We start from the raw sequence: 13765 nt of genomic DNA, 5'->3' as shown, positions 1-13765 counted from the left end.
AAATTCGTGTTTTTTTGGTTATTTGATAAATTTCTCAAAAAAATGCTCCTATAACAGGTGGTTTTTATTACTTTGTATTATTTTCTATCGTATTATCTTTGTAAAACCAAAAATCGCATGTCTCTATCCCTATCACAACATTTGCTATGATCATTTGAACAAAGGCCTGCCACAACATTATTCTCCGCTACAGGTAGAGACAATTTTAATTGTAACTAAAATGCTTATTTTACTTCGAAATCTTTTGTTTTTATTTGAAATCTAACTTGTCTTTATCAAAATTACAAATCTAGAGCCATTTTCAGTTTCGTTGTTAACGAAGCGTTGATTGGCGCGCCCGGAGAGGCTTAGTTCAAGCGATCATTGCAAACGTTGTGATAGGGATAGAGACATGCGATTTTTGGTTTTTACGAAGGTAATACGATAGAGAATAATACAAAGTAATAAAAACTCCCGGTTATAGGGGAATTTTTTGGAGAAATTTATCAAATAACCAAAAAAACACGAATTTTTAAGCAAATTTTTTTTCAAAATGTATAATTTTTTATTATTTGTTGGCCTTTTTTGTGTATTTTTTTAGTATCGCCTGTTATTTAGCATTATTACTGTTTTTATTTTATCAGGATATAACGCTTAGTTTAAAAGTTATTACGTTTTCTTTACAATAAGTAATTGGAAGAAAAAATTTTTTATAAAAAAATTAAAAAAAATCTCAAAAATTTTTGGACCTCTTTTTTGTCGATAAAAATAGGTCTAGTTTCATCTATTTTCATATGTACACTTTAACGTGACTCACACTGTACAACAATAAACAATAATAACAAGTATTAAAGTATTTATTTGTCAATTGAGAGTAAATATTATTTTAAGGGACAATATTATTTGATCCTCTAAAAACTAATTGATCTTTTTTATATGTGCACTTTTAAAAATACTTAAATGATGTTTTTTATTATGTTTTATCTTTATATTAATTATTGGGTCTATATTAGTTGATCTACGGATAAATTATGAATGATCTTCATTAAAGGTAACATAATATTTATGTTTATCATACTCTTTTAATATTTGGTAAACAAAAATAATATTTGATCCTCTTTTTTAGTTATTGATCTTTAATTTTATTAATTTGATGATTTTTATATCAAGTTCGCCTTTTAATATTGATCACCTAATAAATACGGGTTAGGTATTATCTGGCCCACCGAAAATCTGGTCCGCGGACCAGTTAATAACTTTTTAAAATACTAGTCTTCATCTCGTCCGAAGGTCCGGGCCAGATAATACCTGTAAAATCACTAGGGTAGGTATAACTCGCCCAATCTATAGTGAGATTTAACAATCTGTTCTTAGTTAAAGGATTCGTGATAAATTGTTAGTTAAATAGCCAAATTCAAATTTCAAGCCCTTAAAATTTTAAACTAGGCAATGACTTCGTGCATCTAAAAAGTGGAAAAAAAAGGTATGTTCACGGTCTATTGTTTATACCATTGAAAAATTTAAAACAACCATCATTTTTATGTTTCAAGTGTTTCATAAAGATTTCAATGGGAGTTTTTGATAGACTTTTTGATGTCAATTATTGCCTATTCTTTTAGCTGTCGAACGAATTTACCTTACTTTTATGCTTATAGGTTCCAGTAAAACCTAAGATCTAACCATTTCGTTGGTAAATCTTAGGATTTACATTAATGGCACGGTAAATGTTGAAAAACAAAACATGTCATAACGTGCTCAGCGCATCTCATCATCATCATCATCATCAGAAATTACTTAAATTGGAAAAAATCGAATCTATCTTAATATTGAAGTTGCCCTCTTTGTATTTCTAGTCGCTCACTTAGTAATGTAGTCGCACGGACAGAATTTTAATATCTAAAATGGATTAAACATAACCCACTTTTTGTAAGCTCGTTCTGCATTTGATGATTAATCAATATTCGTCGTTAGTTAAGTTAATTTTTCGCTTACTCAAATTCATACCGCTCAAGTTAATAAAACAGTAAGTATGCCATCATCAGTCGCTAAGTTATTTTTTTCGATCGTTTTTTAATTCCCCATTAAGAATTTTATTCCTAAAACTAACATGTACCAGCTGACAGAGGTAAAACCTAGCATATACTGAATTCAAATGGTAAAAGCTCGATAAAATCGTCGTATTTTCAGAAATACTTACATTTACCAACTCATGTCGGTAAATCATAAGACTTACACTTAAATCTTAAGATTAACCGTAGTTCGAGCTTTTACAGTAACATAGACAAAAAATAATTTATACAAATCGAATTATTTAAAAAAGTATCACAATATTGAATATTTGGTGCTCATTTCTTTTATTTTTGAGGACCAACAAGTAACCATCAGATATAATTTTTACATACATGCAAATAAAACATACTTTAACGACCTGGTTTTTCTTGTGTTGGAAAATAACTAAAAAAGAAGTGAAAAAAGTCATGTATTTTTCTAATTAAATCCATTCTTACTCCCATAAAATGTACAAAGCTTGTGTCTGTTTTCTATTTCTACTAATACATAATTTTATTGGCTATCGCATGATATAAAATATTTGCTTATTAATGTTAAGCTACCCACGCTTTCACTTATTTTTGAAGGAAGAGGTGAAAACTAAAAATTAAAAACTTAAATCCTTGTAATTTTACGATAAATGGGTCAAGCCCCAAGTATTTTCGTCGATAAAATTGTCTATAGATTACGCCCTTAAAGTTTGATCACTACATGCCCGGACACACTGTATAGTGCTCATTGAACTTAGAAGGAATAACATAAAATATGTGCTTAATATTATTAAGGGTTGTACCCTAGCTAACCAGCGCCACCATATTTTTTCTTGATTACTTTTGTTATAGACCGAAATTAAAAAAGAGGTTTGAAAAATGTATAATATGTATCAAAGCTATTATTTTAAATAATTGTTTGAATTCATTAGATATTTGCAGCAAGTTACAGATTTAATTACTGCTAAAAGTTACCATTTTAGCTAATTTTGAATTTCGAAGTTGCAGAATATAATTTTAAAAGTAGCTTAGATATGGCTTTAACTATTTACAAACCACTTTTTTATTTCGGTTTGTAACAAGAGAAATCACGAAAGATTATCTGTGTGGTAAGTTTTAGAGGGGTAAGTAAGTTCCTTAAATATTTTTGTTACTATTACTTAAAAAAATAGATTAAAAATGTACTCTTCGTGCTGTTGTTAATGTTTTTTTCGTGCTAATGTTTTTTTTCTTATCCGCCGCCCCCTTTCATATGCCGCCCGGGGCCATGGCCCCCCTGCCCCCCCCAAGCTACGCCACTGAATTTTGTATTACATTATGTAAATCTGGCACACGGTAGTCTTGGCCCACCAAGACGTGACTAAAGAAGCGCAGAGCTCTACCTACCTTTTCTCGAAGCATTTCGTAATTTGCACTATTATGGATTCGGTCTGGAGTCTGGACAGTGCTTGCATATTTATTTCGTAGCAGATTATATTATACCACACTACCCTACGTCACCTACGTGTTTTTTCGGACAAAAGAAATATGTATCTGGATCTGTCATTTTTGTATTAAAATACAATTAATTTGTCATGAGACCCCATTCTAGAGATCTTATAACTTTCAATCTTTGTAACCTGATTATCAAATAATGAATTACTTACGTCTTAATAAAATCAGATTATACCCATATCAGCGGAGTTTCGACAATCCGGCACATCACGACTAAGTGCCCTCTAGAGGGGACTTATTGTTCGGTCTCCTGATAAGATTTCATCATGAGGAAATGTATTTTATTTATTCCTAGAAATATAGTATGGACATACCTAAGTACGTCATAATATACTTTCTACTACATACACACTTGAAGGAAGAACATATTATTTGATCCCTCGATTGGATTTCGTCGGAAATGGGAATGAATAAGCCATGACCATACATAATACAGATCTACAAATGCTATCAATGTATGAATACTCTTTTGTTAGCCATCCATTATGTACTCATTATGGAGGGTGTTAGTTAGATGGTGTTATGATGACAAGAATATTTTGCGATGTGCCATACATATTATTATTATTATACAGTCGTATAGGCTTTTTGGTTAGAGAGTTCCTAATTAGTCCAAAAGGGAACATGGGTTACTCACACCGTAGTCTTCTCAACGAAAGTTTTATTTTTATTTTCAGTTACTATCCAAATTATTTCAATTAACTTTACCTTTTCAAATAGGTACCTAGCAGAATTGTAACCCGATATCCGATTTAATGTTCAAACTAATTTTACTCTGTCAAAACTCGACTGTGAAGTGTCTGTTATCGTTTGAAGTTTCGGACCGCCTCCCTTCTTCGCCAATTACCTCAAGTTGTAATTAGAAGGCGGTGGAAAACTATAGTTAACTATCGGCTGCGATCGAACTTGAATGGAAAATTGAATATTGGAAAATATTAATAGAAAATTAATATTTCAGTGATGTCAGTGGTCAGACTGGCGCTGTTAAATTGTAAATGCAAGGCGAGTTTACTATGAAGTGTCGTATTTTTTAGAATCCTGTTTGCCTATAACTTGATGCTGATAAGTGAATCAGATGACGTGACACTATCTTACAAAAGTCATGTTTATGTTAGTAAGCCCTGAAAATCCTTTATTCAACTATTTCTCGCTCGTTCGCTTGTTTTCATTATTCATTTTACCTTGCACTTGAAGAATTTACGCCGCATTTCATATTATACATGTGGCAAATATTTAAATCAAATGCCACAATAAGGTGCGGCCTTCACGAGATTTTTGTGATGCTTTTTATTATGCACACAGCGGCCTTATCACCGATCATTCTTCAGATCCAGGGCTCAGCCCTCGTGAGACCGCGGCTTAATTTGCATATTCAGACACCAACTCGTTATAATTCAATGATAGTTCTGTTGGTTCTAACTTCTACTATGTACTTGAAATAGTTTCAGACATGGGCGGAAGAGACAGGCTCGCGAAGTTTAGGCATTATTAATGCACGAACTCTGACCTTATGATATTAAAATCAATACTCAATACTCAATACGTTTCAATCATTATTGTTTTTTCTGTCAAAGTGACATAGAATTAATAACTTTACAAAAAAAAACTTTTATATTTGCTGTCTCTGACATGGAACTTCACTATATCGACAGGAAATGAAGGAAGGCTAAAGTCACTTAATTTACCTAGGTGGGATTTTAGGGTTAGTGGAGCATTGTAAATTAGTTCAGGTAGTTTTCCAAAGCTTTGCTCTATTACAAGTTTTGCAGTGAGAAATTAAGTGCTAAGAGACGCTGTCGTTGGAACTATGCCAGATCCCTGATGGTGTATAAACTCTGACCATTAAGCCAAAGAAAATAGAATCTTAATTAGTAGAATCTGTGCGACGACCAATCCAGTTCTTAACAGGTAGATAATGCTCTACAAAATATAGTCCAAAATTGCTTGTACTTGCTACTGGTAATTTAATGTGATAATATGAGTGAAATCTAGGAAAAATAAACAATACCTACGCGTGTCTACAATTACTCTGATACAATACACAAAGGTTTAGATTCTGTCTGTGCAATTCGTGCGTGAACATTTTCTTTCAACATACGGAGTACATTTCTTGGAAAATGATCAATTTTTATCTGAAGCCACGTCTGAATCAGATAAACTTATTTACTCCACCAGAATACTTATTTTTCGGTATTGTCTATTATGTGTATTTTTATCTTGAGTCTTTAGGGTGCGTGAGACGTGAGTCACTGTGTCACTTTAATGCAGATATGCTCGAACTAAATGGGTTAATTCTAAGTATTAAAATTTACTATCATCTTTTTCCATGGAATATCGTCAATGATTTTTAGAATTTTTACAATGTAGGAAACGACCCTCATCATCATCATCATCATTTCAGCCACAGGACGGCCACTGCTAAACATAGGCCTCCCCTAATGACTTCCACATCGCACGGTTGGTAGCGGCATGCATCCAACGTCTTCCTGCTACCTTTATCAGATCGTCGATTCACCGTGTGAGTGGACGTCCGACGCTGCGTTCTGGAAACGACCCTATTTGTTCCCATGTCGTCACTAAACCAATAAAAATGGCGTAGATAACCGGTTCTTTGTTCGCAGGCTCCATCACGATCCTGTCGTACGCGTGTATGGGTCGGACCCTGTGTTCCGTGCGGCCGCCCTTCGACATTGACGAGGGAAACGTCAGCATGCAACAGGTGAGTCATTAGTTATAACGTGCCATAAACTTTACAGTTATTGTGCTGACGGTGCGGCCAAGTTTATGTGGCATGCGGTTATAGCCGCAAGTGACAGCATTGAACTTTAATCGTGGGATATTGCTTCTTATATTTTTATAACGCAATAAGCAAACGTTATACCTAGGCAATAATTCAGGTACCTTGGACATTCATAGTGGCTCTATTTATAGGCTGTAACTAGACAGTAAACTGAGAGTAATATTTTAGGTGATAGTGTAATGGTGTTATTATTTTAATAACAAATACTTTGTTCTCGTAGCCACCTTGTTAAAATAACATATATGCCACATAATCTTATTATCTTATTTATTCTTAATATTATCTTAAGGGTCTGGCTACTTGAATATTAAATTTTAATAAGTACTTTCCATTTATTTAGAACGAAAGAAAGACACCGAAAAATCTGTTTTACCTATTCGTCTATAAATAAGCAAATAAAATAACATTCTGAATTATTCTACGATTGCACAAAACTCAGTATTCACAGTCAAACAGTGTTTAATCAGAGAGAAAAGAAAAATATTTATTCAAATCAACGCTTTGCAGCGAAGTCGACAGTTTGATTGGGCAGTTTGTTTTCAAACTTTTAAACTGTATACAAATGCATTGGATCAGTCGAATTTATTTTAAACTTTAAAATCCAAGCTGTCGCGTCTTCAGACTTTTTATTTCTAGAAAGAAATATACGACATCCGTGAGGTCAGATAGCCATTTTCTTTACGTTACCTATTTCCTCTTTACACATTTTAAAAGTACGAGTATAAGGTTACACTAATGCATTTATCAGTCACTCCAGTTAACGATGCTGGCAAATGCTGGCAAATCGCCGGAAAAATTGCTAGTGTCAAATAGCTAGAGTTGAATACATTAGGTGACAAATGGGACATGTTGAGAAATTTAGGAACCATTCCTTAACAACTACGCGAGAAGTCCTAAAAGACAGTGTAGTACGTGCGTGGAGTGAGCAACTGAGACACGTCTCTCCCGCGCACGTTTCGTCGTTTTATGTTTAAAACAATTATGACTTCATTAGTAAGCTTGCTTAGCCATCTTCAAATGTGGCAACGATGTGTCTGACGCAGTCAACTTAATGTGCATAATTTAAAAATGGGCTACTCGTTCAATTAACAAGCTAATTCTAATCATTCAAATATTAATTCCACGTTCCACGCTCAGCTCTTATGCCACGCTTAGCTTTAATGCCACTCTTAGCTACTGAACGCCATGTTAAGCTTAAAAATTATTATTGACGGGATTGCTACGATGTACCTTAATTTCTAGTTTCCAATATTTCGGCATTGTTGCATGCACTATGATCATGTTAAGATGTCACGCTAAGATCTCTCCCTCTACATAATGAACTCTCACGCCACCTTAGGTTGCCATGCCAAGCTAAACTGCCACGCTAAGGTCTCCCGCCACCCTAGGTTGCCACGCCAAGTTAAACTGCCACGCTAAGGTCTCCCGCCACCCTAGGTTGCCACGCCAAGTTAAACTGCCACGCTAAGGTCTCCCGCCACCCTAGGTTGCCACGCCAAGTTAAACTGCCACGCTAAGGTCTCCCGCCGCCACTCTATTCGCTGCAAAGCTTCCAGCAACTGTTTGCTTACAGTCTCAAATCGGAACCGAGCAGACTGGTCAGTAAACTTAATACTGTTTGTGTTTACTCGGTCAGGGTCCGCCGCGTCGGCTCTAATCCTGGAAAGCAAACAATCGATTGAAGTGCTTCGGAATGTTTTATTATGATTGTAGACTAGTGAAAACGGCACTAATTTAAAAATATTAATAAATTAATGCAATGAAATCATATGAAATTAAGGCGGCGTGATCAATTTAATTGCTCAGATACATCGTATAATCGAATATCATCTGACTGACTCAGCTTGATAACTAAATTAATTTTAGACTGCGAAAGAGAATTAGTATAATAAAAAAAAAGTGATAAAAATGGAAATTTTCACACAAAAGATTCGTAACTTAAGCCATCTAAAAACTTGCAAGCGTAGTAGACAAACAAGGGAACAGATTGATTGAATCTGCAAACTTTCCACTAGATCCGATCCGACAAACAAGCGAAGAACGTGAAAAGAGTTTAAAGCTTTTTAAAAGAGATTATTCACGCTTGGACATATAGCTCTCTCGGGAACTAATTTACACGCGTATTCACAAACATTACTTTGAGGCCTCATAGTGCGCGTGGACGCACAGGGTCCCAAAAACCTATTCATAGACGATACTTCAGTGGTGACAAGCACTATGTGTCCCTTAGAATAAACGCAAAGCTAAGGTAGCCAGGGAGCTGTATTACGCAACGCATAGTGTCTATTTATGTCAAAATTTTTTGGTTATTCTCGTTTTTGAGGTTTGTTTGCTTTATTTATGGTTGTATTCGATTAACATCATCTTACAATGGATAAACAGTAGTGAAGACTAATTTGATAATTATATCAATGAGCAAAGTGGAATAAGTACCAGAAAAGTGATACGGGATTCCCAAAATCCCTTTTATTATTACAATTCAAACGAATTACGAAATAAATTAGTGGTAAAAGTATGAAAAGTATTTCATACTTTTACCACTGATAAAAGAAGACCTGAGGATATTAACTGCGAGAGGCCTACCAGTGCCTCTGTATCAGTTGCTAGTGGCAAATAAAACATAAAATTATTTATGAAGTTTTATTTTCATCAATTTTCAATGTCTAATTTAAATTAATGTATTTGGAAATCATTAATCTCATTTTCATGTTCTAACTGTCTTACAAAATATTTTCTCTTGCTATCATTTTTTTTTCTCTTTGTAGCTTGTAGCCCCAACTCGTGCAAAGCCTGGTCTTGTTGTATATTAAAAGTGGCGCGTTTGATTCTTGTTTCTGTCTTAATCTTAATTCTTGCTACTACTAATCTTAATTTCTTGCTACCTGAAAAGCAAATTATGAATTTAACTTCTATGAGTATACTCTGCTTGGTTATTCGTCATAAATCTACCTATTATATTTTATAAACATTACTTACTAGTGGGTGTTGAGAACGTTTGATTGATTTCTGAGAAAGTTCTTTTTACTTTGGGTCTTTAAATTATTCCAGCAGCTTTTCAGTTGATGTGTGAGCCTTTGTGAAACATAAAATATGATTGAGGATTGTAAGCCACTGTTAGATTTTCCCAGGCCTGCTTCTTCAACTCGATATTTTAGAGAGGATAATAATATGCTTGTCTTCAATAATAGGTCGTTCTCTTATTATAGCTACAATCAGCTCTCTTTCGGAAAAAAAAACGGCAGCTTTATTGATCTGAAAAATAATGATTTTCACTATTTTTATTTTTATTATTGATTGAAAATAAACAATGAAAGTATTCATACTAACCTGATAGTTGTAGTTTAATTCATATTTATTAAATTCACAAATCCACAAAATATTATCACATAAAGCCGTTGCACCGTTTGAATGACAGGAATGTCAGTTAGCGGAGTGAAGTGCGTAACATAAGCGAACCAATCACAGAGCTCTATTCAACACTTTGATTTTGCATAGTCAAGGGTCGTTTAAGTATTGTTTATGAATTGAAAGGCTTGCCATATGGAACGCATTGAGAAATGTCACATTTCGCATAGCGTTGCTGCTCCACATAGGTAAGTATTGTTTGTGAATACGGGTGTAATAGAGCTTGCTTTGTGTGTATTTTGTTAAGTGAAAAGTTTCGGACTAATATTATGCGGTATATTTTAATTTTGGTCAGATTTTATTACAACTTACAGTTATACGTAGACTTCTAGAGTAGTATTAATTTCCTATTCATATTCTTGTATCAGACTTGTAAGAGTGGCCAAAAAGAAATCAGTTTAAATAAAAATCGCAAAATGTGATGATGATAAGCACAAAACTTATAAAAGGCTGGACAATATACTAAGTTTTCAAATATTCGTTGAAGTGCGAGGAAGATTCTTGTGAAGAAAAAATTTGAAAAGTTTTCCGGATACATTTCAAATTTCAGAAAAATGGGCGTTCCTTTATCTAATAGATTTCTATGTGAACATTTATATGACCTGGTACGAGATATATCGGTCCAGGTAGATTATTTTCAATATGAAACGTGTTTTAAAAGTCACAGTCATCAAAATTTTAATTGCTCACACAAAGCCCGATAATCTAAATTCCAATTTGCTTTTTGAAGTCCAACCGAATGAGCAATTTGCCAATTTAGTTTAAAACAAATTATTGCTGAGCTCAGGAATATGCCCGTATGTAATTGTGAGAGTTAGGGCTTGTTCCCACGGCTATCCAGTTTTGCGGGAATCAGTAATACAGGATCTCGCAAGACTGTTGTGGGAACACAGTACCTCTAGTATGAACAACTTTCGTCTTCGAATCGTTTGCGTATTCGACAAAATTCGATACTCAACCTTCGAATTAGAAGATTTATATAATTCGAAGATTGAGTATCGAATTTTATCGAATACGCAAACGATTCGAAGACGAAAGTTGTTCATGCTAGAGGTACAGAATCAACGACGCTATCGTTGTCTGGCAAATTGTAAATACAAAAACTACTCGTACTGATTATAATATTAGTTATGACTGTGTGTTTTAAATTCGAATCACAGACGACACAAAATCTAAAGAATCGGTTTTATACGAAACACTGCAAACGGGACGTTCGTGTGAACGTTAATTAAAATACTGCATATACCTACTACTAAACGGGATCCTGCAAAAAACGGAATGTCTCCGTGGGAACAAGCTCTTGAAGAACACCAACAGCAATAAAAGGTCACACAGATCAATAAACTCTAAAATAAACACAATTAAAGCGGATCAAAGACAATTATTTGCATACTAACATGTAATGGAAATCCAATGTTAGGCCTATGTTAATTAATACATATATATGAATAATGATAAACAAGTATCATGAATATCATGATTAAACCTTTAGACAATAATTTATTCGTAACAGCTTAAGACATTTTCTTAATTTTCTATGTATTGTCTTCGAACCGAAACCACGAACCCTCTGACATGGGTTCGCGGCTAAGCATCGGTGACATTTAATTTCGACACGGTTTGGGAAAACATTCTTTACAGGGGTGTTCCAATAACGTTCTAGAATTAAACTCTACTGGCTCTTTGGAACAACATAACTATTGCACGTTGGCTCACCGCAGTAATCCAATGGTCGACAGGGGTCGATATCGTATCGAAATCCGATGCCTGAAGCCGGTAGCTTACCTCTACCACAAAACTATGAAGGGAAACGAATGAACACACACATCACTGCGTTTTGCTCTCCTGTATTATCAATATGGCATAGGGAACGCAGAAATGTGTATTGAAAAGGATTTGCTGTGAAACTTCGCGGCGGTGTGTGCTAGCGGCATAAATCATTGGGATTTTTTCTCATCCCAGTTATGAAAAGTTTTTGGTATTTAATAAAGTAAAAATGTTTAGAATTTCATAATTGTCTGTCTCGCATGATCCAAATATTGAATAACTTGAAAAAAGGGGCTGACGATATAATATTCTATTAACTAACAGTGAATTATACGTTTATTTTTTTCGACATTCGTCCATTTGCATGTTAGGTCGTGATGATTTTTATGGAGTACAGTATTTTTTTCATGCGCTTCATGAAAAACTGAGTTTTGTATCATTTCACAAGAATAACACAACCTAACATAAACTAAGCTTGTACCCTGAATGGCTTAATAACCCTTCAGACGAAGTAACATATGAGTTGTCAACGTTGAAAAATGAATACGAGTATACTCTGGTAGGTAGCTAGAACGAGTACAGGCAATGTTTCCCCCAAGACAGAAAGTAAAATGAGTGTTTTATTATTAACTCCGTGCATTCTGTATGAACATTCATAATGTAAAGTTTTACTTGCTAATATTGTAACGAAATTAGGTACAAAGTATATTTAGCAACGTTATTTTAGTACTTTTATGTTACTCTTAAAACTTTGTGCAGTGCAAATGTTAAAAAGCACCAAACATTTTTGTAATTTAACCACCGCTATAAAATAAACATTAAGGTCGGTCTAAACTCAAAACACACAAACCAAACGGTGTTTTCTTTAATTACAAATTGAACTTACACAACGCGTTGGCCAACACGATGTGGTGTCGATTATGTATTATGATTAAATAATAATACAAGTTGATTATTGGACTTGTACGATTTAGAAGATCTGAAAAACGACAAAACACAAACATAAAATATCATGTTCTTTAAGTGAAATGGATTGAAACGAATTCCCACTTATTTTATTCCGCAAAATGGGACAGGAACTATTAAGAGCCCCATTTATTTCCGCATATTTCAGTAGATGGCCGTCCGCTACAAATAAATGTTTTCTCTCAAAGTAAACTGGATTCCTCGCAGTTTATTTTCTTTAAGTTACAGTCGGACTGCATTCCTTTCTTCAGATACGACCTGCAGTCGGAGTCTTAGAAAAACGCCTTGGCTCTGATTTATTTGTGCAAGGTACAATTATTTCATTAGAATCGTAACAGGGACAATTTGTCGTGTAGATCTCAACTAGACAAGAATCATGTGGCAGTTTATCTCTTAGAATAAACTTGGCTTTCACTGGGTGACTTTTTATTAGCGGGCACGCTGTAAATCCTGGGAACGAGAGGTGGGAATAGTCCCCTAAAAAGGTGCAGTAGTGGAAACGTGAGGGATAAATATTGCGTCATGTAGTGCGTGGTGACCTATGCTTACTATGCTATCGTAAAACTACTCAGGCGGACACTGTGAGCATTGCCACGCTTTCCTGGCTAGCCATAAAATGGGATGGGTGACGTGTTACGATGGCACATTCGTATATTACAGTTTGAAATGGCATTCGTAGTTAATTCGCTGTTTCGCTAGCAATTTAAGCGATTAACTAAGAATATAAAATAATGATAGATTTTTTATAAAATTAATTAATCAATTAAAAACAAAGGCCTACAAAACAATGAGTGGCCGACTCAAACGCTTTGTGCAGACATATTTCCCCCAAAAATCTGATTACTAAGCCATTGTGGCATTGTTTATTAAGCCAAGTTGTGTTGGCATAGTAAACAAGACCCGACAAAATGATAAACAATTTAAGCTTTTTACATTTTGATTGGGTTGACGTGATGACCGCTGGCTTTTACAAAATGTTAAACGTTTTAACATTATTCTCTAAAACAGTTTAAATGACATGAAATGTTTGTGACTTATCTTCGTTGTACTATGTCTTTCTCTTGCTCAGGGATTTTAAGTATCTAGAGCTTTTATAACATAAACTTTGACTGAGTACAAGTTCTTTACACAAAAAACTATCAGGTCTCATTGCAGTTGACCCCTCACCGATATGTAGCTACATACAACTTATTTATACATTCGTTAAATTAAGCTTCATTAGCAAAACCACAAAACAGCAAACCTAAAACCTCCTGTCTGCTTTTGCCTTTTAGATGTTAATTATCAATAATAATGTTATAATGATTACTGAAAT

General features: G+C 34.4%; 1 protein-coding gene across 1 annotated transcript in view; it reads left to right on the top strand.

Moving 5' to 3' along the window:
- NGR-A12 (neuropeptide receptor A12) overlaps positions 1–13765 on the top strand; it is a 66779-nt gene that overhangs the window by 51181 nt on the left and 1833 nt on the right. Inside the window, exon 5 of the mRNA XM_028308944.1 lies at positions 6134–6231. Within this exon, the coding sequence (XP_028164745.1) occupies positions 6134–6231 (98 nt within the window). The remainder of the gene's footprint in view (positions 1–6133; positions 6232–13765) is intronic.

Source organism: Ostrinia furnacalis, unplaced genomic scaffold, assembly GCF_004193835.3.
Source record: "Ostrinia furnacalis isolate ACB-3 unplaced genomic scaffold, ASM419383v2 OfSCF2569, whole genome shotgun sequence".
Lineage (NCBI taxonomy): Eukaryota > Metazoa > Arthropoda > Insecta > Lepidoptera > Crambidae > Ostrinia > Ostrinia furnacalis.
The sequence above is the reverse complement of the archived record's forward strand: the minus strand, read 5'-3'. Positions and strand labels throughout refer to the sequence as shown.